The sequence below is a fragment of the Phoenix dactylifera genome, chromosome 13 (genome assembly GCF_009389715.1).
Source record: "Phoenix dactylifera cultivar Barhee BC4 chromosome 13, palm_55x_up_171113_PBpolish2nd_filt_p, whole genome shotgun sequence".
NCBI classification, from domain to species: domain Eukaryota; kingdom Viridiplantae; phylum Streptophyta; class Magnoliopsida; order Arecales; family Arecaceae; genus Phoenix; species Phoenix dactylifera.
In genome coordinates, this window is record NC_052404.1 from 7,863,397 (window position 1) to 7,890,222 (window position 26,826).

Here is a 26,826-nt window from a genome sequence, read left to right on the forward strand (position 1 = left end):
ATATATAAATTCTTAATTCATGAGACCCGTGTTTAATGGGTTATGTACCAGCTACTTAGGTTTATAAAAAAAAATTCAAATGTATCTCTAATTTTATAGTATCATTTCTATCTTTAAGTTTGAAATTTTATTCCACTTCTATTTTTTTCCCCCCCACATGCTAGGGTAGCAACTTACCATTTTTTGTAAATTTTTTTATCTAAATGCTCTTAAATCCAAACTTTTCCATACTTGGTTTATACATTAGATCATGCATATCGCTTGTGCAAAAGAAATTATGAATTATTTTGAACTTATCTTTCTAATATCATAATCTATATATTTATACTATCTTTATATCCTATTTTTCCAATATTGTCTCTCTTTCTATATTTTTATTGTAAATTTAATAAATTATTATTTTAACTATAAAACAGCCATTATTTTTTGACAAAAATATATTTCAAAAAACTTCATATAACTCTTTTGTAATGCAACTCGACGATTGACTTTTTCCCCAAAGATATTAATGTAAAGATAATAAAAAAATAAAATAACTACTATTGATGTTCATGGTCAAAAATTTAGCAATAGGGACATTACCACAAAAAAAAACATAGATATAAATACATGTTAAAAATAAAAAAAAATTCTTTCCTTCTTCTTTTAGGTTGAGAACGGCTAATATTTACCAATTTTTACCATCCATTTTATCTCTCTGAATTTTAGTCTTCATATCGAAGCGGCAAAAAATGGTACTAATCAAGCAAGCATTCGATTTTTTTAAAAAAATATGGAATATATAATTTAAATTTTATTATGCATGATTTTTGAAGTTCCCATCCGCAAAGATTTTAAGCTAGTGGACTGGATTTTTTTTTTTTTTTTGGTTGTTGAATATGCACCTTTTCAAGGTGCTGTATAAATGGACTAGACTTCCACACTGTAAGTATCCGTAGTTAATCTCAGAGGCAAGAATAATTTTTCATGGAAATTATTTATGTTTTTACACAATACAAGAAGATGATTCCGGCACCTCGCGTGTACCAAACGCTGCCTCTCAGGTGAGGCCCACCTTGCCGTTCGTGTTTTTAGGGCTCTTTTCGCCCTGTTCCCGCCCCATACTCCTTTCTCTATAGAGCCCGTCTGACACCCGGCAAATCCCATCCTTTAGCTTTATCATTAGTCTCTCCCAACCCTCCCACCCGCCTCCTCCTCTCTCTTCCTGGCGATAAAGCGGTAGGGTTTCGGATTCCGCCATGGCAGAAGAGCCCGAGGACCATCTCATCCGCCTCGAAGAAGAGATCGAAGGCGACCGAGGCGGCACTACGGACTTCGTCTTCTCCCGCATTGGCGAATCCGTCCCTCTGAAGCCCTCCGATTCCGGTTTCGATCTCCAGAACCCTCCGTCGCGGCCCCTGGCGGTCTCCGAGCGGTTTGGCGTGCTCTTTCTCGCCCACTCTGAAGGTCCCATTCCGTCCCTCTATCTCATTGATGCCCATCTTTCCTTCTTTCTGCTGAACCAGGGTTCTTGGTTTATTAGGGTTTCTTGTTGCCAAGACTCAGGATGTCATTGGGTTAGCAAAGGAGATCAAGGAGAAGGGGAAGGGCCCTTGTGTTCAGAATTCGAGTGTCGTGGATGTGCGGATTGGAAGGGTTTCGATTCTTGCGCTTTCTGGGGATTCTTCAACTCTCGCTGCTACTGTTGGGGGAGAGATTCACTTGTTCTCTGTTCCGTCACTTCTTGAAAAGGTCGCCTTTTGCTTTTTCTTCCGTTTAAAGTTTGTAAAGCTTAGATGTTTGCACTGCACGCCTTGTAATAAGCTGATATTTATCCGTTTCATTACTAATCTCAACACCTAATTCGACCCAAAAGAACTCGAACCAACTCTTTTTCCCTCTCTTCCCGCCTCTCTCTTTAAATCCCATTGCGGTTAAATCTCAAAGAAGACCCATACAAACCGAAAATCTTATCTATTACTGGTATCCATCATGTTCTGCTAACTGGAGCACATATTTCTTTTTTTTTTTCTTTTTAGTTAACGAACCATGAACTTTAATGCCAAGTCTAATTTGATTGAAAGACCAACTTATTGAATGCTATCTCATATTGAGTTCATTAGTGATGTTTTTGATTTTGGGAAGGCATATATTATTATTTCCCGAGCCCTTTCAGGTTAGTTGAGTGCTTCTATTCCCTAGTAGAATATTGTTTTACCCCAATTAGAGTTAGTTATTAAACTTACTCTTGCAGTAGTTGGTCCATCTAATTAACAAACCAGATAAACCAGCTAGATTTGTGTGAATACCGGAATGATTTATACTTAGGTAGTTACTCAGGTAATTGGGAAAATACACAAGTACATCCATGTGTATCTATATATGCATTATAAGTTTAGTTTTGAAACAAATATTTATACCTAAACATGCATCACTTATTGATCTTGCATGTTTTATGATGAGTCATCTGACCTTTTTCACTTCAAAAAAAGTTCTTTTTTTAACCTACAGTGGATTTATTGTAGATTGACCTCTGTTCCAGTTTGGATCCAAGCTTTTAGCTTCCGATGCACCTAAAAATAAGTTTTAAGGTCCTCTTTCTACCTGAATAAATTCATAATAAAAACCACTTTGTTTCATATCAAACATTTTGCTCAAATTATCTGATGAGAGCTCGATAATTTGGTCTTTCCATGCCTCAGTGAGTCACGTGATAAAGAAACTTACTCATTTTGGAATTCTGAAGAGTGGGACTCTGACTATAGTTCTTACAGGCCATTGAAATTAGAGAGGAATCATGCCTTGCTACCAGGTGATGTTGCAACATGAAGGAACAACTACATATGACATTCTAGTCCTTTTGGGTCGTCAACCATACGTTTGTGAGATTAAAATGAAATGATGAAAATAAATATTAATTATTACATAAAAAGTGACTATAGTATTTGAATTTGTTAAACCCAGCTTCAAAATTATTATGGAGCAATTTAATCCAACCCCGGTCTAAAAAACTGGCTCAGGGTCTTAACGTTCCTTTTGCTGTCAGACTTTGTTATATACCATTAATATTTTCTTCATACTATACTTGTTTGATGGTTATGCCTTTGGATTTTATCACTTTACTAGTACATGCCTCAAGCACAATGAAGCATTGCTGTGGAATATAAGCAAACATCTTGTGTTAGGCCGATGTCTTAGGTACAGTTCACCAATCATTGTTGGAGGATCTGTTACTGGATACCGTAACTTCTTGAAACAGTTTATGTTGTGTGGGCTAAATAATATGACAAATCTTATTCTTTTGTGGATATAATAGTTCTGCTGTAAAGGACAGCATCACGTAATTCATAGGTCACCTCCTTTGTTCTGGTAAATTATTTGCTCCCTGTGGATTGACTATGGTTCATTGCCCTTTTTGAATTCTATTTTTCATCAAGGAGGAAGCTTTCTTTCTTCCACCTCTCTTCCACTGAAAATGTATGCCGTGACATTTTTGTGGGAATGCCTACTCTTGAGATGGTGTTATCTCACTTTTCACATTTATTTGTTTTGATTTTTTTATTAATTGTTAATAGTTGTAACTTGATGTGTTAACCCACTATCAACTAGGTCTCTGACTACATTAGTGTGCCTCTTAGCATCATTTGATGTGCTTGATAAGAACATGTTGGTATTATATTACTTAAACTGCTTTTTATTTTTTGTCCAACCTTGGTGTAGGAACAAGAGCCATCATTTTCATGTTCTATCAAGAAATCCAGCATTGTTAAAGACTTGAAGTGGAAAAAAAATGCTGAGGAATCTTTTGTTGTCCTTTCAAGTCATGGCTTGCTATACCGTGGACATCTCAAGGAGCAACTGAAGGATGTAATGGACAATGTTGATGCTGGTTTGTTTTATTCCTAGAAAAAAATAATTTTTGTGATATCAGATCTTCTCGTTATGATCCTGATTTTCTTTTATCCGAAATCCTTTTTTAAACTCAGATTGGTTCAGCTATAATTAATTTTATTTATATTTCAATTTTTATGGATTGCTTCAGGTCTACTTAATTAAACTATGACCTAGATGAACTTAGTTCAAGTGAGAATAATATGTTTTCACATGTTCACATCATAAATTTCAGTACGCATTTTTACTTCAGATGTTGATGACGGATGACTGATATTTTTTCAAATCTTTGTAACCCATTTCTTTTTAACATCTAAAGCTGATTTGTTCTGTGATTGAATTTAGCTAACTGCCTCATCAGTTGAATTTTTACTTACGGTCAACTGGTTTTCTCTTAAATAATCACATCCAGATGATCATGTTGGTTTGAATGTTCTTATTTGCTTATGTCTGTAGTTGACTGGAGTGTGGAAGGTGATTTCATTGCTATTACAAGGAAGAATACTTTGAGCATCTTGTCATCCAATTTTGAGGAACAACTTGGCATGTCACTCTTGTTCCAGTCATGGACAAGTGATGCTGATACAGAATGCACCATAAAAGGTCTGTTGATACATATCCTCCTTTAATAATCATAATTTCAAAACTTGAGTTATTATTTCAAGAAGTGTTCAATCACCTACAAGTAATTCAATCTCTCTCTCTCTCTCTCTATGCTTTTAGGTAAGATTCCTTTTGAGTGCTAACAGGACTTGGAATCCCTTCCTTGTGCATAAAGCCAATGGCAGGGTGTTGCTGGGCTTAATAATTTTTTTAAAATTACTTGTTCTCTTTACCTCTGATTCAATTTTCATTTGGAATACTTGCTGCTGTTGGTCATGTTATGTCCACTGTACTTGCTTGGTATATTATGTTCATGCTGAATTTTTTACATAATTATTTAAAAATAAAGCAGGACCTTGAAAATGATACCATTTTTTTCTTCTAAGTCATATAAGAGCTATGAGAAAAAGCTATGTGAACCTCAAATTTAACGTGTTATTTATTTTTGTCAATCTTTATGCATAAAGCTTTGAGATATTGTAGTGCTGGTTTTGCAGACACATTTAATTGGCAAAAAGAAAAGCAGTTTGAGTACATTCAAAAAAAATGACATTTTAGACTAGATGCATGCTGATGAAAAGTATTTGTCATGTGGTTCATGTACCTCAAGATCTGGCAAGGTTATTCTGTCAGTGATGTGAGAATGTCTTTTAGATTGAGAGGAATCACAAGGCTTGATGAAATTGGCAGATTCTGTTATTGTTCATGTGTTCTGCTCGAAGTAATGTTTATTGTGCTCGACATATAGTGGCATTGATGATGTGGAGGTCTGTCACGGAACTGATTCAACTTAGGGGTTTATTTTTCTCATGGTCTTTTCTTATGGTTTAAGTCAACATTGCCTTATATTTAAGCCCCTGGAGTTTCAACATTTAAATTATGTGAAAAATAATGCATTTCTAGTATTTGAGTAGAGTGAATTTCATGGCTTATGCTGCTGCCATTGTTTGCTAGTGATTGCTAGACGCTTAACTGGTTGGGTGATGTTGATTGCTTGAGAAGCTTTCTGTGTCTAAAGATAATGCTTTGATGCATCAAAAAGAGTTCGAACAAGTAATGTAACATGTTCATCAAACATAAGATGAGGATGGATGTACTTACAAAGGAAGAGTTGACTGAATAGGGTTTTTGAAATCATGAGTTCAGTTGAAGTGATTATGTAGCCTTTATACTTGCCGTCTACATAAGGTTTTAGTTTGACCAAAAGGACATATAAGGCTGCAAATAGGTCGAGTTGACCCGTGACTTGATTTGACCCGATTTGACTTGCTTAGACCTGATCCAACTTACTTTGAAAGAGCCATAGGACCGGATCGGGTTTTAAAATTCGACCCATTTCGCATTTCGGGTTGGGTCTGGGTTTACTGAACTCTGACCCCACCCGATCTGACCTGACCCATTTTTTATCTCGGTCGAATTTGGGCCTTCTTATCGACGACCCGACCCGAACCCGGTATAGACCAAAGAAATTTTTTTGAAGCAAACTGTATGATGATGCTATTTGCATGGTCTTGGGCATTTTTATAGTTGTTAACAGTTTGGATAGAATAGAGAGCTTTATTTGTTTTGAAATGCTTAGAGGTGGAAGTCAACTATTTGGATTGAATTGCATGTTCTCGTTCAGTAGGTACCGATAAATATTTGTAATGGTTATATAGTCTTTCATGTCTTGCTGTTATACTCCATCTGGGGAAATATTGTTTAAGTTTAAACTTTTAAACTTGTATTGTGTTCAGGGTTCAGACCCTTCTCCTAACCCCTTCTTCTAGTTATGAATTTGCTTCCAACAATCTAGATTTAACATCAACAAACCCAATACTTTTCTATGTGTAAAGACAATGCTTGCAATCCCTATGCTTGTAGGGATTCATATTTTGTTGCTTACTAACATATTCTGATTTGCTGGATAAGATTGTCCCAATAGCAAGAAGTTCCCTAAGCCTGGAAGCTGAATGACAGAATGTTTGCTAATCTTTCTAGCCTTAACCGTGTGATTAGTAGAGGGGGGCTGATGGACTTGGATCCGACTCATACTCAATCCAGATCCGAATTTTTTAGGTTGGGACTGAGTCATACATGGACCCGACCCGACCTGAATGACCTGTTGGGACAAAACATTTGGCTGTGGATCTGACTCGATCCGACCCAATCTTCTATGGGGTTGGGTTTGGGTCAACATTAGGACCCAAATAAGGAACCAGGTCTAGTCGGGTTTACTTGTGCCCCGATCCAACCCGACCCATTTGCACCCAACTTATAGCGGTTCAATTTGTTGTACTTATAAACTATCTATGCCATCTCTTTTGTCATCTCCTAATTTTTCCAATCTTGAAAAGAATTTTCTTTAGACTAAGATTTTATAGGTTTTGGGAAGATTACTAACCCTTGCAACATTATGTTCCAAGATGATTTGGAGGAAAGTAAAGTTTTTGACTTAGGGAGAGAGAGAGAGGATTGGAGGAGGTAATGGATTACCAACATTGGTGGAGCTTGGCTAGTTATAGGCCATGTCAAGAGGATGGGTCCTGCTATAATTAGGGAAAGCTGGCAATGGATGGAGATGGCACTTCGTGGATGTAGGAGATAGGCAAAGTAGGTGGAGACGATGGATGAGGTGCTGCGGGCCTTTTGTGCATGATGCAGAAGACATTGGATGATAATGATTAGATTTTAGCTAGATTTGATGCATGCGATTTAGTAAAGAATGACACTTGATAGATAACTCTGATTCTATTAATCAGGTTTGTTAAAAGAATTAATTGCTAGTCTCCATTTTGACTACTATTTGATGATTAGGTCTTATCGACCAAAATTTGCTTTGCCTTACTTTGATGACATTTAATTTTTAATCTTTGGCATGACTTTAGAGCATAGCCTGCTGTATCAGACCATACCACAGGGTGTGGGGCATATCACAACATATTGGCAGGGACTTAGATTCGGTGTACCCCTTGTAGTGAGTACCAATTCTGAGATATGTATCATAATTACACTCAATATAGGGTGTGTCGATTAGATACTGATCTGTGGTCTAGTACCATGATTGCAAACTCTGGTTTGGGGTAAGGCCACAAAAGTGTACATAAATCAATATGCAAATTTGTCTAGCATGGTTTGCCGTCTTGGTAGTAAACCCTGTACCGGTTCTATCATACTACAGTGTCGGTACATGGTACAATATGAGACAGTGAGATGTACCAAGTGTCGGAATGGTACGAGACTGCATACTGGTTCGGTATCGGTAGGTATGGTATGCCCAGTAGGGCGAACCTTGGTGTATAATGTTCACACCAGATGCTAAAGGTTAAGTGATGATTGGCTCTAATTGTTAATGGCGTTTAGATGTTATATGCACATACCTACTTCCAATTTCTAGATGCTTTTGAACCAAGTGTTCTTATTTGAGGATTCAAGTCCTCGTGTGATATCTTGGGGAATGTCGGGATGGGGCACTTCCCATGTATTGGGATGAGATTGCCCAACCATCATCCTAGCATTTTGTTTGGTGCATCCTCAGATATACCCCATCCATAGTTCGGGATGGGGCAGGACGATGGTGCATCCCATTCTACAGAAAAATCAAAAGTGGCCATATCCCGTGGATTTTGAGTCATGGCTCTTATTCTAAAATTTTGGGACTCTTAGACACATTAGAACTCGACAACTATTCCTAAATTGATGCAACATAGGAAATGATACATCCAATAGTGTGAAACAATATAATTTAGTTAAAAATGATATCTAATATATTTCTTGACTTAAATGTATCATTCTGTAATGTTTCTATTTTTTTAATAATTCTAATTGACTTTTTTGATTTTTTTTTCAATCAATGTATCAAAAATGAAACCATAAACTGCCTAAATAAAAGTCATTTGGCCTAGTTAAGCTAAAAGGGAAACCAAGTTTACCTACTTCCAAGTTCACTCAAAATTCAACATTTGACTAGGAGTCTACCAAGATGTCATAGGACTCTTATAGTTATGAACAACTACATTTTGACACATGCAGTTGCATGTGTGAGATCAATCATGTTGGATCCATTCATCTGATTAAAATTATTTCAATTCATTCATAACAAAAATAGGAAGAGATGGTTAAGCAGTTGTGTTCTGGGACATGCTATGCATGTCATTGAATTCAGGAAAAGATATAGAATGGGTGATCATGCTTTGATATTTAAATAAAATTTGATTGAAAATTTTAAAAATTTTACATTGAATTCCTGCGATTTCACATAGAAAGAAAATTTGAGAGACAAGTAAATATGGAAATTAAATGTTGGCTCCTCTTTGAAATCCCAAAAATTTGAAAAGCTTGGAAATCGAAGCAATCTGTCCAATTTTGGTCCCCTCTCCAGTTCAATATCAAACCGGAGAGGATCTGAAAAGGTTTCGCATTTTTCTTTCCCATGAGTATTAGGCTTCTTTGAGATCATGGAGATGTTTGTTTAATTACAATTTCCTAGTGTGACAGATCTTCTCAAAATTGCAGGAGGTTTGTTTCCATGGTGTCATGTGATTGTCACACGAGATGATGTTGGATGCCCATGTTGAACATCCAATGGATGTCTTGCAAGAGATCATATTATATGCACTACTGGCACTGAACAAGTGCCATGCAAGTCAGAGCATTCCTTTTTTTTGTTGAAGCGGAACTCTAAGGGCTTTTTAAACTGGACTCGAGATCCTTCAATTCTTAGAAGACTGACAACAGTATTTGCTTTTTCATTTTTCCCTCTCTCTTTCTCTCTCTTGATTGTCAGCATTAATCATTGTTTTCTGGAGCAATGCCCTTCTCCCCCTCCTCCCACCTTCTGGCGTCGTTTCCCTGTTAGGCCTGGTCATGCAATGTGGGTTGATTGGATGGCAGTCAGTCACATTCACATTTCCATTATGTAAGTGTAGATAAATGAAAGATCTAATATAAAAGAAAACTGTAGTGTGGAGCTTCTGATTTGTCGTATCATCTGTGAAGAGGGAATTAGAGATCAACCTTTATTACATTTCTCGAGGTTTCTTTCAGAGGAATACTCAGACAAATTTAGCATCCTCTTTGCATCGTTATTGTTCAATATGTTCATAACATGAGATACTGCAACTAGATTTATGCTTTATTTTCAAACCTTTAATCTGTTTTTACCACCTTTTGGTGTGCCAATTGAAATTCTTTAAGATATAGATTATACTTTTGAATGCTGAACAGTTCTTTTACTTTTAACAGTGGATTCCATTGAGTGGGTGCGTGATGATAGTATTATTATTGGTTGCTTTCGAGTTAATGAAGATGGTATTGAAGAGGGTTACCTAGTTCAAGTGATCACAAGCAAGGAGCGTAAATTTACTGAGGTTAGTCCATTAGTTGCATGTTCAACCTAAGATTGCAGTTTTGTATATAAAAAATGACTTTCGATATCATTATTTTGTATCTTTTGTTTTCATTTACTTTATTCATTTATTTACCTAATTGTTGTCTCTTTACATAAAAAGGATAGCATGAAGGGAATATCATACTTTGTAGTAAGCTCAAATGATTTTTTGTTTTCTCAACTTAAACCGTTGTTGATATCGTTGATACCAGGAAGTCTCAAATTTTGTTATTACCATGTTAGGAATCTAGTGGATATCTTAAATATTACACCATTAGAGTAAATTTTCTTTATTAGCGTACTATAATAAATAGCTGGATAACCATGTCAGGCAGCCTCGATGCTATCAACGTTTTGTACTATTTATGGTATTTCATGTATTTGTATTGAGAGGGTGAGCCTTTGCGCAATGGTAAGGTTTCTCCGTTATTACATGGAGGTCACTTGTTTGAGATGCAAGAACTGCCTCTCTGCATGTGGGGGTTAGGTTGTGTACATCTGACCCTCCCCAAACCTTGCAATGGCGGGTGCCTCGTGCACTAGGCTGCCTTTTTTTATGGATTTGAAATGCCACAATGCTTTTGAGTCCATTTTGCATCTTTCTTTACCTTTGTATGATAACTATCTTGTGGTACATTCATTTAGGTTCTTTGAAAATTATTCTTCATCAGAGTACTCAGTTAACATATTTTCTGTAAATCACCACCTTTAATCAAAACTCTTATGTCTCATTCCTTGTTTGATTATTTCATAAGGCTATTTGATGGTTCAATGGATATCATCAATGTATAGTTTAGATCAATGTCGGTGGAACCGTCTCGAACCATTCAGTTCGAGGCGTATCAAGCTGTAACGGCTGCAGACCGGGATGATTCCGGCCTTCACATCGAGAAACCTGTGAGGGAGGGGAAGAGAGAGAAGGAAAGAGAGGAAGAGAGAGAGAAAGGGGAAGGGAGGGAGAGGGATGGAGGCCATGGATGGGTGCAGAAAAAAATCTCCTCTCTTTGGTGCTGCATTATGTTCATTGTTGTGCCTTTTATGCCTTTGATATGAATTTGATTCATCTTACTGATGCTTCCTTTTTTCTTCCAGGAAACATCCAAGCTAGTAATCTTTTCCTTCCCCGATCTATTTGAAGGTATTCTGGATGATATATTGCCCACTGGACTTGGGCCTTATTTACTTTCAAGTTATTTGGATCACTGGTATGGCAGAAACTTGTCTTTGCTTGAAATTTTGTAATATATCCTAGCGTGTGCTTGTGCCGCAATAAAGTTCAACAACATTACTATTTATGTGCTCAAGGCTTGTTTTGTTATGATGTTTATATGTTCAAGGCTTATTGATTATAGTCAAGTGGATGTTCTTTTGTTTTATAGCCAATGCCTTCAACATTCGGATTGTTAATTGTCATAAGTAAATTATTAATGGACTGTCTAGTTACTTTATCTATATAAAATGTTGAGATGTAATATATGTGCAGTTCGGATGCTGTGTTTTATTCTCACACCTATCAGGAACACATTGTCCTTAATGTGTAATGCCTGTCATGATATTTCTGAATTTTGAATAATCCTCAACTTTAAACACAATTTATTAAGTAATTGATTTAATTATGGGATATGATTTCACTACTTAGAAATCTCCCTGAAAAGGTAGCCTATGTAACACTTAATCTGTTGCACCTTTCTCTGGCTGCTTGTAAGGCGTCAGCCCAAAGAGGGAGCAATACAACGTGCCACATTGTCAAGTGATTTTTTTTCCTATTATGATTGGCAGATATGTGAAGTAAGCTAACATTGCACTTTTTGTATTTACATTTGGTATGCCTTTTTCTTGTAATACTTCTTGCTGGTAGTTGTTTTTCTTTCTTATTGATGAACAATGCATTTTTTCCCTAACAGGGAGCTTGTTCTTGCTGCTAACAAAAAGAATATTGATCAGCATGTTCGATTATTGAAGTGGTCAGAAGATGACAACACAAGGGAAGTGGTATTCCTTGAATTTCAAAATGATAAGTATACTCCTAGGGTTGATCTGCAAGGTAATTTCTTTTTCTTTTTTTTTTGTGAATACCCCTTTTTTGCTATCATTTTCTAATTCATATTCCTGGTTTCTTTGATGCTTTTACTTGACTCTCAAAATCAGTTACTTATGGGAGCATGGACTTATGTATTTTTGTTGGACATGTTATACATTTGACTATTTTTGTTGAACACGTTATACATTTGACTATCATTTATTTTTCTAGCTAATGAACATTAAAATTGTAATAAGCATGAACAAGCTTGAAATTTTTTTTGGTATTTTGTTGCAAAAATCAAAGCTTATGCATGTTAAAACCGTACATGGTGGATGAATAGAAATGTATATTCTAGCTAACTTACCTGTAAGATGCATGGTTTCAATGTCTACCACTGAGGCTGATACTCCTAGTGTGTGGGAGGGTGGTGTCATATCTATGAGAAATGCCATATGATTTCATATTTGTTGCTTCATACAGGGAAAATTAAATCCGTAAAACCTAACACCTTTAGTTTCTTAAAATGGTATTGTTTTCATAATGATTTTATTTTTTGTTGTAAATTGTTGCCAACCATGGATTGCTGTAGAAGAGAATTGAGTCATAATTTTTCTAATAATCATCAATATTTAATGGAGGTCAGATTTGGTGGCAAAATCCTTATTAATCATGACAGTATAGCATTAATGTATGAATCATGGGCAAGTATAGCAGACCTTAATAATTTTAGAATCTCATACAAACAGAAAGAATTGGGAGAAAAAAATACAATTGGAGTGCATGGACTACTTGAACAACATAATGCTGACCTACATGGTCCTAAAGATGCTAAGAGTTATGTCATTCCAACATTTTAGGTTACATAAATATTCTCTTATGACAGGGTAGAAACTTGAGTTACCTATATTTTCATCCTAAACCCACACCAAAACACCTAAATGCTTTCAAAGGCTTCTTTTCACTATCTTGTGGTGAACTGGGTTGGGAAGCACTCGAGAATGTAAACTTTATCGCAGGTCAAATTCAGTTAAAATAATTAACTATCTCGATCTGGCACAATTTTTTTAGAACTTCATGAAGGTACAACCTTCATCTGTCAAAATATAAAAGTTAAATACGGAGATAGAAAAACAAAATGACGGTCATGCATGATGTGTTAGATGCCTTCTGATAATGTATAAAATATGCTGTCATGAACAAAATATCCATTATCATTAAGATTAATGTCATACTTCTCTCTAGTCTGACACAACATTTTAAATCTGTGAGCAAATATTCGCACAACTGTTCTGGTAAACTTATGTAGAAGAGTATTATCTCAACTAACACATGTTTAACAATTTATTTAGTTAATGCTGGAAATTTTTCTTATGGTTCTGAAGTTAGTTGTCTCACAAATTAGTATGATGCTCCACTCTGCAAAAGCATGAGCTCTGAACTGTAACACTGATGCTGATATCTCAGTTTTTCCCCTCCAGCCTTACTCATGGTTTAAGCTTTTTAATATTCAAGCATGTTTTTCTTAATATGGAATGAAGGCATATTTAATAACACTCATTTTATTTAATTTTTGAGCAATTTTAACTTCAAGTCAGGGCAAGATGTTCAAGTTAGTTAACATGTGATTAAGACAAATCTTGCTGGTTCCTTGTGATCTTTCATGGATCTCATTGAAGTTTATTCATTCTTGTCCCCACCAATAAGAATTAATTATGTTGATTTTGTTTTCTGTGATCAACTAGTAATTAGTCCATGTTAAGCTTTCAAAACATGTTATTTTAAAATTTATAATGTTAATGTCTTTATTATTAGTAAATGCAGATGCTTATTGAGCATTCCAACAAATATGTGGACTTAGGATGAAGACAATTTATAATATCAATATATTTATGGTGCATGTCACATCTTTGATTTGATTGTTATGAATAATATTTTACTTTTTCAGAAAATGGCAATGACAATTTGATATTGGGGTTTGGTGTCGACAAAGTTTCTGTGTATGAGAAAGTTAAGATACAACTTGACTTGCAAACTAAAGAACTGTCTCCACGCTGTATTGTTCTGTGTCTTACTTGTGAAGGAAAGCTTATAATGTACCATGTTGCAAGGTAAAACTTTTATTTAGGCACACTACTTTCGGAAGTTATCATTGTTAAGGCTTAGCATTTGTTTGTATTTTGTTGTCTTACTGTTATCTTTTGTTTAGAATTTCAGAACCTTCAGATCTGCCTCAGTCCTCCCTTCTTCCTACCAATGACTATAAGGCTGAGAAAGTGAGACTTTCGACCAATACTTTATTGGAAAATGAGTTGCCTGCTACCACTTCAAGACCAAAGGATGATATAGATGGTTTAGTTTCTAATGACAGGATAAAACAAATCACTACTGAAGCATCTATTGTAGATACAAGTAAGTGCTACCGGAGGGAAACAGTTCCCGATTAGTAATATCTGCATCTTTTGGAAATTTCTTTTTGTTATATATTAAATTTTTGAACTAACACTAGAGCATTTCTCAGTACTTAGAAAGGGAATGTAGAGCCTAGACATAAAATTCTGATATAAACTTAGAAATAAAATTCTGCAGGTAAAGAATTGAAAAGTATTGGAAACAAAGGCACATGTGAAGTCGGGAGGCAAGACCACATGCCCCCTGGCAGGAAAGAGCAAAGCTGTGGTGGTTCACTCTTTGGGTCTGGCACTGGACAAGTTTTAAATTTTAATCAACTGCCAGTGGAGTCACCTCAAATCCAAGGCCCTGGTTTGGCCCTAAGAGATGATGCCAAGCCTGGCATGCAGGAACTTAATTTGTCTTTGCCTGGAAAGGGTGCAAGTACTACTTCCATGGTAGATGGTATATCAAGTGAAGCAACCTGGCAAGCCCGTGCTAAAAGTGTTGTGAAAAGCAGTGAGGCGGGTAAGGGACTTTTCAGCTTAAATAAAACTGAGGGGGTTTCATATGGACCACCAGCCACTGGGAAGTCCGTTGCTGCCGATGGTTTTAGTGCAAAATCATTAGCATTAGCTTCTGGGGGATCATTTCCTAGTAATACCCAAGAAAAGGCTGAGGTTGGATTAAGAAATAAATCATTGTCCTTTTCTTCAAACAACAGGCTTTCAGCTGATCTTCCTTCTAGTGCTAATTTGAAGGGCTCCAGTAGGGAATCATCATCTTTGATGTTCTCATATAAAGCTGCTCAGAACGAAGGTGTTACAGCCCCATGGACTAAGACAGGAAATGCAGAAACTGTGCCTACTGTTCGTGGCTCTGTTGTTATGGAACAAGAAAGAACTATGGTGGGTAAGCCAGTATATTCCAGGGTGCAACCTTCACTTGACAATTTCAGAACTTCCAAGTCTCCTCAGATGTTGGACCCTGAGCCAGCGTTGTCAAAGGAGTTCTATAATGTAAGGTTTCCATAAACCTCCTGATTTTGGGAACCTTTGTGAATCACATTGCCTTTAATATCTCAATAACTTGATATATGTTATGTATTTATTTAATAGTTTTGGTCTACTTATGTGCAGCATGTTTGAGTATTCTGTCTTGAAATACTAGCCCATCTTACTATTCTTCATATTCATGTTTGTGCATGCATGGTTCAGGTGCTAGTATATGAACTGGATCAGCTCATCATTTTGGATCTTTGTGTTTTCTGAACCTCCATCTTCAAATTTTACCTGACCAGATTTGGTCTTGAATTCAGTTGACCTTACCATAGTCTCTCTCCCTCTCTTCTGTGCTCACATTGTTTGATTGTCATATATTCAGGCATTTTAGTAATTGAGGAATTTGTTCAACTTTCTTTCCTAAAGATCTGCTCTAGTTTGCCTCAATCATTTTTAATGTTTTGGTCAGGTGAAAGATATGACTAAGGAGCTTGACACTCTCTTATCATTCATAGAACGAGAGGATGGGTTCAGGGATGCCTGCACTGTTTTCCAGCAAAGTTCACTTTTGGCATTGGAGGAGGGACTACAAAATCTTTCAGCATTATCCGGCATATGCAGGGTAGATTTCCATCTTTTCAGATATCTCGTTCAGTGTGCGAACAGGTTTTATGTGTTTGTGTTCTTTCCTTTCTATAATATTCTTCCAAATGTTTGAAAGGTTCTGTTTCTCGACATTGTAGAGCAAAGTAGAGCAACAGCTCATGGAGATTCAAGAGCTTCAGAATAAGATGTTGCAGGGTATGTACTATTGCGTGCAGTCATTTAGATTTGGTTGCTCTTAGATATGATTATTACTGACATTCTTATCTGTGTGGTACGATTTATATGAGTGTTTAAATGAATCATTCTGGAAGTCTTTGGCATTACTTGGAGGAATTAGTGGCATGAACTTACGGCAAACTTAGATTGATCTAGTGTATCATAACTTTCTGAATGAGAAGCTGCTGCTTTCATAGACATAATCTGCAGAAGCTCAAGAAGCTTGTATGCAAGTTTCAGACACAGACATGTGCTAGTTAAGTCTCTAGAAACAGACATGTGGCAAGTTTGTGACTCAAGTTGCTAATAGTCTCATTTATTCTCAGAAACTGATAATATTTAGAACCCTGCTTCACTTGTCCAAGCACCATGAATGAACTGTCTAAAATTCGTGTACTAATCTTAAATTAATCTTTCTGCTGACTTTCAATATCTGAAAAATAAAATAAACAAGTTGAACATACATTTTGCTCCATTTTAGAGAATATTGTATTACTTGGAGCCTTTAAATTGTTATGCATATCTTTGGTGTTTGGACCTTGAGGAAGGGCAAAAAAGCTCAAAAAAGGGGGAAGAAGAAAAATAGACAGTAGACTCCATTTTAAATCATAACGTTTCATTTGGTAGGAATCTTGAACACCAAATATAACATTTATATCCAAACATTTGAAGTTTTACAATAAAAAAATAATAAAATTGAAAAAATTAAAAATGGAAAAGTAGATCAAATTAGACTAAAGAAAGATTCATGCTATGCGATATCCGTCCATACCGATATGTACTAGGCATATTGTACCATATCGGTACCGAATTGGTGTGCGATATGAGAGGCATACCAAGAATCGGTATGCCCAACGGAACCCGTACCCAGCGTACTGACACTATATTGAGATGGTAGTTGTAAAGGGTCCTGTGCCAATTTTGTGAACCTTGGAAATATTAAAATTATTATATACTATCAGTTAAATCCTTCATGCAAAACATAGCATTCTCATCAAAATAACATTTTTTTTAGTTTTATATAAACAAATAACCTAATTTGTTATGTTTACTGATACTTATTGATGTAAAGCAGGGATACCAAGTTGTGCAAGGTTTCCATGAATTTTAAATAACCAAGAAATCAAAAAAATAATTTTTTTTATTTTTGTTTTTGTAAGCAATGCTTATATGCTTTTAGATCTAGTCAAAAAACCAAGAAATAACTCAAGGTCTTAAGCCCCACATCAATCAATTTTAGTTGAAAGTGGTTGATTTCCTCTGAAATTGTCAGAATCTACCGAAGTTGGACAGAAACTGTTTAATTTGGGTTAAGATTGTCAGAAATTACCCAAGTTAATATTGGGTTTGAGGGAAATAGATCGGTTTCAGTTCCAGCTGCATCTTTAAACTTTTATTAGCTAATTCTAGTTTGAATCATCCTTTGTATTTGTAACTTTTCCCATCTCTTAATTCAACCACTCCGCCTTGACTTGGTATAAAGTAGTGGATTTTAGACAATAATCACTAATAATTTCTAACCTGGTTTCAATTTCCAATTCAAGGGATTAAATCATGGATTAGTTGTTTCAAGCTTTATACCAATTTAACTTGATGCTTCACCCAAAAGCACAGCTGAAATTGTAACAGTGATTATATCTCTGCTTTTCTTAATATTTTTTCCTCTTTAATTTGAATTCTAGATCTGTACACTTAAAAGAACAATTAATTAAATGCAAATGTGACAAAATTTGGTTGACTTATGTCTAAACTTAGGTAGAAATTAGCACCTCCCTTGGTTTTCAATTCAATACTACTAAGAAATTGCAGCACCTTATGATTAAAGCTTCTCAACAATGCTTTCTTTGATAAGTGAAGAAGATTTATAACATTATTAGAAGAAAAGATATGGTCCTCTTTCCCATAGAATTAGCCTTACTCCTGTTCCGATTTAAAGGAGGTATATAACTTCATCAAATTGCAATGCAATCAAGTTTCATTTCCCATGGGACCTTGAGAACATTTTTTGTTCACTTTTTCTTACGTACTATATGTATATTGCTGTCAGTTTTTTCTTTTTGAGCTGTCTATAATTTTGGCATTTATTTGTAGTTTTCCTTTAGAAAATAACTTCCTCTTCCATGTTTATGTTTTTAAAGTGATGCTAGCTGTCTGATATGGTTGTTAGTCATGTCCAAAACATTTTTTCTTCTTATATATCCAGTTTCGGCTCGGCAACTCTACATGGAAGGCATTGTTAGACAAGCTTCCAATGGAAAATATTGGGATATATGGAACCAGCAGAAGTTAAGCCCGGAATTTGAACTGAAGCGGCAGCAAATTTTAAATGCAAACCAGGTCAATTTCACAAAACTGTGTTGAGAATGATTTCTTTCCTTTTTTTTAAAAAATCTTTGTAATTCTTATGTGTATTTGTTCATTCAGAAGTTGACTAATCAGCTTATAGAACTAGAGAGGCATTTCAATTCACTTGAAATAAACAGATTTGGTGAAAGTGGCAGAGTTCCTCCAGGACGGAGAGCTTTTCGTAATAGTATGGGGTCATCAAGGTATATTATGAATACAGTCCATCAGCAATGGCAGATATATTCATTTGATATAGATGAAAGTCATGTCTAATATGCAACCACTTAATGCTTAGTTCTGAATAGCCATAAGTTCTTGAAATTTATAGAAGTTTAACATTTATTTCTTTTAGTGTGCCTGCTTTCCAACTATGTTGTCTTAAGAAGTTTTTGTGTTATATGGAGGATGACGTTGCTTTTTCACTAGTTAGAACTGTCTATATTTCAGTAGGTTATGTATTTACATCAACTTATAAAATTTATAATTTTAGCATGTTTCCAACTTATATTAGAACATGATCAATGGAGTTGCATTCTGTTGCTTATGTGCTGGAAGTGCATTCAGAAAAAAGTTTTTTTACAACAAAAGTGATTTAGTCAACTATGGTCAAACTTGTCAGATACTGTCAACTATGATCACTTGTATCTGTTTTGATCAAACTTCTTTGATTAGGTTGTAATGACAAAAAGTTTGAACATGGTCACTTGTAAGTTTTAAGAAGTGGCTAGAGTTTGTTTAGTTGAATTCATCTCCTGGAAGTGGACCCTCTATGACTTCCCCAACTTCTGGTCCACTTTTATCAAACAAGCATATAATAAGGTTGAATGACAAATTTCTTGTTTGCATTCCTCTTTGCTGACTGCTTCATATAAATTAAATTTCAGTTTGTAGTTTCATGTTTCCTAGGAAGGTTAAAATACTAGCATTGCTGTATGTTCATTGGCTGGTGTATACCTTACCATGAATTGGATTTTAGGGCATTATTGTATTCACAAGTTAAAAATAATAAAACGTTGTAAAAAATTAAAAAAATGGAATGGTAAAAAGTATGGTTTGCAATCTCGGTATCGAATCCTCTACTGGTACAATCTTGTATAGTGTCCTTATGACTAGTATGGGCGTTAGTTCGGCGTATTGATACTCGTATGCTCTCTGTATTGCGTATCGGTTCGGTACCGATACGATACGGTATGCCTAGTATGCACCGACTCGGACTGGTATGGCATACCATACTAAAAAGTAGGAGTGTAATTGAGCTAAGCTTGATCGAGCCTAGATCTTAACAAGCTTGGCTTGAATTTAGTTTTGAGCCTAAAACTTGAGATCAAGCTTGGTTTAGTTATTACTGAGCCAAACATGTGCTTGTTGTAATCGGATTAATAACATTAAATGAGCTGAAACCATTTGAGCTTGTATCAAGCTTCTCTGTGAACTTGGTTCAAGCATGAAACAAGCTCAGTACAAACTTGAATCATGGCTAGGTTCAAGCTTGAACCAAGGATTAATCTAATTTGGACAATTCAAATAGCCCACAAATCAAAGCCTTAATCTTACCCTAAACGCCCAAAACATCAGCCAAATGATCTATTCCGATGGTTGATCACATGACACTTAAATATATACTACATATGATACACTCAATTTCAAGCCTTATCTGGCCAAACTTTTTTCAGCCTACGAGCTGAGTTCATGCTTGGCTAAATCAACTTTTGATGAAGGCTAATCTGCTTATATTCAGGCCTTGCTTGAGCAAATGCAAGCTGCTTAAGAATTACTTGCATAATTTATATTTTGAATGAAAATTGGTGAAAATAAAAAGAAGCCATATATGCTTATTTTCAAACTGGCAAGAGCCAATCGATGATTCAACAAATTATTTGTAATTTCTCTAGTTCTCGAGCAAAAATCATTTCTTGTATGATGACACACTACTTGAAAGCAAAGCATGTTAGCTCATCTACGTTCATAAATTACAGCAAGACATGCTTAGGTTGGAAAATTCATATATATGTACATATGTATGTATATACGTAACCATATATGTATGCATCTATCCATTACTTTTGTTTCTCTTGCTTCTCCCATTTTCTTCTATCTGTTTGAAAGAAGTTAAAATGATAAATAAGCTGTTCAGCTTATCTAAGAGACATTTACTGCATGGATCAAACTAAGTCTCTACTAAACTATCCCGTATTCTGCCCAACTGACCTAACCACTAGTATGCCCTGTATGAATTTGGGTGATGGAAATAACACAGACATTTAAGCACGTCTTAGGGATGACCATAAGAGATGTTTTATATGTACTTTTCTAGCACAAATACTTGATAATTTCCTTGATAAATAGAGAGAACCACTGCTTGCGTTTTGTAGAATTTCTTTTTGGAAATTGCGTTGGAGAGAGGTAGAAAATAGTCTTCATTAAATCTGTATCTGGATGGCTAAAAGTGCCAAAAGCAGATACCATCACTTTTGTAGGGCATATGGTTGAACCAGTGGAAGTGAGCATGGAGCACCAAGAAGTTTCTTGTTTTTTTTTTCTTTTTTTTTTTGCGCATGTTTATATGCACCCTTGAGAGTGATTCTTATCTTATGTTCATTCTGGGTTCGAATTCATAATTATTCTGTTACTAAACATAATTTATAAATAAATAAGGAAATAAGAAGATAATTCCGAAAGAGCCTTCTCTACTTTTTTTTTTTGTTGTATCTGGTAAGCAGGTTTACTTAGTATGGTGACATGTAAGCTGCTTCAAATGCTACTATCAAATGCTTGCAATTCCAGCAAATTTACTTTCACATCCTTCCAGATGCATCGTATTTTAGGAACCAGATTGCCGACACTATTTTCAGGAGCAACTCTCCATTTTAAACTACTGTATGTTTACATAAGAACCAACATTTTGATCAATGAAATCTCTTTGGCAAAGTCGACGTTTCTCTTTTCAAAGTTTTATTAGAAATTGAAATTGCTTTTGGGTTTGTACGACGACCTTTGAGAAATTTGCTTTTCTGGTATTCTGTGTGACATAAGTCATGGTTTGTGATTTTAGATTTCCCCACCCATGTATTTATCCATTCATTGTCTTTGATGTTTAAGAACTACTGGATTTTTTGATCATTATAATATTGTCCGCAGGCATATTCAATCCTTGCACAGTGTATACAATACTTTGAATTCACAATTAGCAGCAGCAGAGCAACTATCTCAATGCCTCTCAAAACAGATGACCATGCTTAATATAAACTCACCTTCTGTAAAGAGAGCGAGTGTAACAACAGAATTATTTGAATCAATTGGTCTTGCTCATGAAGCTGATGCTTTCCAGTCTCCTGATACTAGAAGAATTGGCCTTGCTCCAGATTCTGTCAAGAGAATTTCACCATTAACATTTACTTCAAGCAATGAACGTCCTAGGAGAAGCACATTGAGTGTTCTGAAGGGTTTTGAACCAGAAACTGCAAGGAGGAGGAGAGACTCATTGGATAAAGTAATGTCCAAATTTTATCTATTTCTTAACTCTTCATGATGCATATGCTTGCTTGTTTTTAACCTATATCCTCTTCTGTTCTTTCCATGATATTGTTGAGATTCCTTCTGGACTAAATAATTATTCTTGTAGCTTCCACCGTAATCCTTTAGTTATGTTCTGATCTAAACTTGGATACTATGACAAGATCTTTACCTTCATTTGCTTCTATCACTAGGGAGCAAGTAGTATGTAATTCTATGTAGCTCTAGCCAACCTAGCTGTATATGCTGTAGTATTCTTGTACTCCAAGAAAAGGTGATGAAATTAATGGAATGTTAAAGGAGTTGATGAAGATGTATGAAACAAAATTTAAGGTTGCATAGTTTGAATTTGAGAGGTGTTTGTGGGTTTACCTTGAGACCTCTGGTAAAAATTTTATGATAGTTTGAACGTTGGTATTACCCTTTTTTCTATTATTAAGATAATATTATTAAGATATACAGCTTGCTTTATACAATGATAAATAGGTTTACTTGGTACAATTGTATCAGTTTGTATCATGTTGCTTGTTAAGTCACTGGTTGTATGCAATGTTTGAAGGAATACTAATGTGCAAGGTTGTTACATTTCAATACATGTGCTAAAATATACAGGTTTTTACTTTGCCTTAACAATTGCGATATATTATGTATTCTGATATAATGTAAGATGCATCAACACCTCAAAATCATGATAGCTGGAGGACCGTTCAAACAATGATATGTCTAGCGCAACAAAGATTATGAAAGGGACCTAGATTTGTATTAAAGGTTTAGGGACAAGGAGGTAAGGCTTAACAATATTGAGAAAAGTTACAAAAATAATATTTAATACTCCGCTACCAAATAATTTATCGATGTTTTTGTATGGAAATCAAATGAAGTTGATTAAATATTACACAGTTGTTTAAGCTTCAGTTTGATAAAGGTCACTCCTAAGCTAATTCATATGAAAAAGCCATAATAGTAATTATCAGTCATCATATTAAACCAGGAAGATGCTCTTGGAAGGAGTGGGGATTAATTACAACTAATATGATTCAGGACTTACCATTGAACTTATTATCTATTATGGAAGAGAAAGTCTGCAAATTTAACATGTCACTCTTGTAAGGATAATATTGAGATCCTGTTCTGGTTTCTTTGTTCGAAGTCTGACTTGGAAACTTTTATAGTTCTCCAATTTCTTTTATAGTTCTTTTGAAACTTTAGAAGTTCTTATAATATGTTTAAAGTTTTGTAGTTATAAGGTAGAACAAATAAGAGGTTAAATAATTAACATTTTGCAGAGTTGGGCTAGTTTTGAGCCTCGAAAGACCACTGTCAAAAGAGCGTCACAGCAAGAACGTTTAAGAGTCAATGCAATCAACCCTTTCAGGAAAACCAAGGAAGAATTTGATTCTCAAATGGAAGCACTTGCTATCATCCAGCAAAAAAGTAATGGAACTCCTGTATCTTCTTCCTCAGTCTCATCTGCAAGCAAGTTTCAGTCTCATGCATACACTCAAGGTAACTTGTTAAACTATGTAATTTCATAAAAATGTAAATTTAAAAAAATGATGAAAGTATCCACTGCCTAATCATGAGTCTGCTTATATATGGTTCCATATTTATTTTGTTCTGTAGGAAATCAAGAAAAGCCACTAAATCAAGCCTTCGAATCTCAATCAGGTTCTCTGTTCAAATGGGCAAAGGAATTGTCGGGGTCATCCCAAACCCTGATATCAAAGTCTTATTCAAATCAGGAGACGCAGATAAGTACTCAACCGTTGACGTTGGTGGCCCCATCACCGTCACTATTCAGCCATGCCCAGAGTAATGAAAAGTTTGATTCACCTAACTGGGCAAGCATTGGAGTGGCTCGGATGGGGAGTCAGTCATCTTGGACTGCCAACTCTGTCTCAATCCCCAAAACAGTATCTAATATTCATGTAGGAACATCTACTCCTATGTCAACTTCTACGATATTCTCCAGCAGCATGTCGCCTGTGAAGGCCACTTTAACAGTGGAGGCAAATGGTCAAGCAAGCAAGCAACTGAATCTGAGCACCAGAGAGGACAATCTGGCCAAGACATTCCCAGGAAACATGAAACAAGAGGCTATTTCTCCACAAAGCTTGTCTGCGTCATCAAAAGAAAGTAATATATCATCTCTTTCTTCTGTATCTTCCATCTGGTTTCCTGATGCAAGCCAAAGTACTGCTCAAACTGAGAAGATAACAAGCAGAATCCAGTCAACTGAAACTGCTTCCACTGTTGCACCTCGGTCAAGAGCATCAGTTTCAACTTCTTCCTTACCTTTTTCATTTTCTGCTGCTCACACCTTGTCTAGTATTTCCACACCGACTGCACCATCCTTGGCACCCTCCATATTATCAGCTGTTGCTTTTGGAGAATCATCATTTAAAACTAATTCCATAGCAGAAACTATTCAAGCAACTTCAGTGTCAGCGTCAACATTGGTTGCTTCTTGTCAGTCTTCTCTTTCTTCCAGTCAATCTCAGAAATTACTGTTTTCACTGCCTTCTATGTCATCTGCAGATAGGGAATCCTCTGCCCCTTCACATCCTAACGAGGCTAATTCTCTATCTGAACAAACTCCATCACAGGCGCCCATAATTGAGGTTTCATCACACATGAGTAATGTTACTTCTAAACTTGAACCAGCTACATCACAGACAACTGCAAGCGAGGCTTCAGTTGGATTGGCTTTTGATAAGAAACCCAGTTCGGTTCCAGCAACCAGTGGAAGCTTATCTAACACCCCACCTATGACACAAGCTGACCTGGCACCTCCTGTGAGCACCACGGCCATAGAAACCAATGGAGACTACTTGGATACTGTATCTCAAGAAGATGAAATGGAAGAGGAGGCTCCAGTCACAAGTAATGTGCTGAATTTTGGAGCTCTTGGTGGGTTTGGGCTTGGATCAACGCCACCTTCAAGTGCAGCTAAAACCAACCCTTTTGGTGGTTCAATTGTTGCAGCCAACACAAGCATTGCAAGCCCTCCTTTTACTCTGACAGCAACTCCAGGGGAACTCTTCCGTCCCCCATCTTTAAATCTCCCATCTGCCCAACCAGTACAACCACCAGAATCATTGAGTTCAGGTGCATTTTCTGGAGGTGGTTCTGGTGGATTTAGTGGGTTTGGACAACCGGCACAAATTGGAGCTGGACAGCAGGCACTTGGATCAGTTCTGGGTGCTTTTGGACAATCGCGACAGCTTGGTGCTGGTGTACAGGGTTTTGGATTTGCTTCTGCAGGTGCTTTTAATGGTGGAGGATTTTCAGCAGCTGCTACAGGAGGGGGTTTTGCCTCTCTTGCTTCCAAGAGTGGAGGGTTTGCTGGTGCTGCTACGGGAGGTGGTTTTGCTGCTGTTGCCTCAACTGGTGGTGGCTTTGCTGGTGCTGCTACAGGAGGGGGCTTTGCGGCTCTTGCTTCCAGTGGTGGTGGCTTTTCTGGTGCTGGTGCAGGAGGCTTTGCTGCTGTTGCCTCTGCTAGTGGTGGCTTTGCTGGTGCTGCTTCTACAGGAGGGGGCTTTGGAGGTGGTGGGTTCCCAGGAGGTAGGATATATGTGTTCTTATCGTCTGTAAGTGGTAGTCTAATTGATGATCAAAGGGCATGTAAACTCATACCTGATTAGTCTTAGCAACTATCATCTGTTAAATTTGTTGTAATTTAGAAGTAGAACCCAGCTAAAAAGATCCTGCATTTCCATATTTAAGTACTTCAGAGTCCATGCTTGGGCCTAACAAGAATGATAAGATCCTTTTGTCTCATGCAGATTAATATCACAATAACTGAGTTACCTTTTGTATTCTTTATTTTATGTTGACATTAATTTTTCATTTCAATTTTGCAGATGTTTAGACTAAGTATTCTGCATTGCTGTATACTATGTTTCTGTGTTTTGCTACCCATAATGCTGGAATTGATATTTGGAATCCATTCTATTACAAATATAGCTAGGTCTAAATGTATCTCTCATGGAGTAGTGTAATTGCTTTCTTCATTATCCCCCTAAAATGCATATTTCTGTGACCTAGTTTTGAGGAGGCAACCCAAGCCAAGCTGCACTTGTCGCTAAATTCTTAATTTACTCTTGCCATTTTTAGCTATACTCGAATCCCTGATGGTATGCCTGTTCCCAATTTAAAAACTAATTGACACTGAATTTTCTTCTTATGTTTGTATTGGAGCAGGTGGTTTTGGGGGCTTTAGCAGCAATCAGGCAGGTGGTTTCTCTGCATTTGGTGGAAACAGTGCTGCTGGAAGAACCCCTGCAGATATTTTGACACAGATGAGGAGATAGTTAGATCATAATTAGTCAGAAAAATGTTTTGGAAGAATGGGTGATACAGGGTATTGGTGTACATAAAAATGTAGGATGTTTCATATTATCCATGAATTTCCATCCTGTTCCTTGTTGCATTTAATATCCTTTACAAGAAAAGCTAAATGATGCTCCTCTTCTTTTTTTTAAAAAAAAGAATTGCTTTAACTCTATGATTATCGGAGGTGGTCTCTCTCCCTCAATTTTATCAAAGAGTGAAGTGTTTTGGAGGAGTCTGATGTCATGAAATTAATGTGAAAGCGTGGTAGAAAGCAATATTGTGTAAACTTTCAAATATTTTGTTCATTGGCTCGAAATCATTTCATTCTTCAGCTTCTTATACTTTAACTAGCGTGTTTGTTTGTTATATCGAGCTTCTTTTTTCATATGATGGATTGTAATATAAATCAAATTGAACATGAAGTTGGTTTTATTTTTCATCTATGGTTGACAGTTGAAAACCAACATTCTAAAATCACTGGCATATCTGGTAATGGACGCCAGTGTTTTGAGCACAATGAAATGGTGCTTGATCTTTGTTCTCTGTTGCAATTTTGG

General features: G+C 36.2%; 1 protein-coding gene across 4 annotated transcripts; it reads left to right on the plus strand.

The window, feature by feature from the left end:
* The first annotated feature begins 1,106 nt into the window (after positions 1 to 1,106).
* LOC103709652 (nuclear pore complex protein NUP214) lies at positions 1,107 to 26,616 on the plus strand. Of its 4 annotated transcripts, XM_039132920.1 has the most exons (19): positions 1,108 to 1,446; positions 1,523 to 1,731; positions 3,700 to 3,868; positions 4,327 to 4,473; positions 9,697 to 9,821; positions 10,934 to 11,046; positions 11,746 to 11,885; positions 13,810 to 13,972; positions 14,071 to 14,273; positions 14,451 to 15,271; positions 15,723 to 15,875; positions 15,997 to 16,054; positions 18,279 to 18,412; positions 18,500 to 18,624; positions 21,560 to 21,911; positions 23,221 to 23,440; positions 23,558 to 24,070; positions 24,473 to 25,498; positions 26,138 to 26,616. In XM_039132920.1, exons 1-19 carry the CDS (start codon positions 1,239 to 1,241, stop codon positions 26,245 to 26,247), a joined length of 4,989 nt encoding a protein of 1,662 aa, XP_038988848.1. In that variant the 5' UTR covers positions 1,108 to 1,238; the 3' UTR covers positions 26,248 to 26,616. The 4 variants fall into 4 exon arrangements, with proteins under 4 accessions (XP_026661439.2, XP_038988848.1, XP_008793327.2 ...); XM_026805638.2 differs by having other exon boundaries at positions 1,107 to 1,446; positions 23,603 to 25,498; XM_008795105.3 differs by having other exon boundaries at positions 1,109 to 1,446; positions 23,558 to 25,498.
* The last annotated feature ends 210 nt before the right edge of the window (positions 26,617 to 26,826 follow it).

Bases quoted from the DNA above. Each gene is read 5' to 3' on its own strand.
- LOC103709652 (XM_008795105.3), top strand. From the start codon at position 1,239: ATGGCAGAAGAGCCCGAGGACCATCTCATCCGCCTCGAAGAAGAGATC. The intron at 4,474-9,696 runs GTCTGTTGATAC...TACTTTTAACAG, and splicing joins TACAGAATGCACCATAAAAG to TGGATTCCATTGAGTGGGTG. The intron at 15,272-15,722 runs GTAAGGTTTCCA...TGTTTTGGTCAG, and splicing joins TGTCAAAGGAGTTCTATAAT to GTGAAAGATATGACTAAGGA.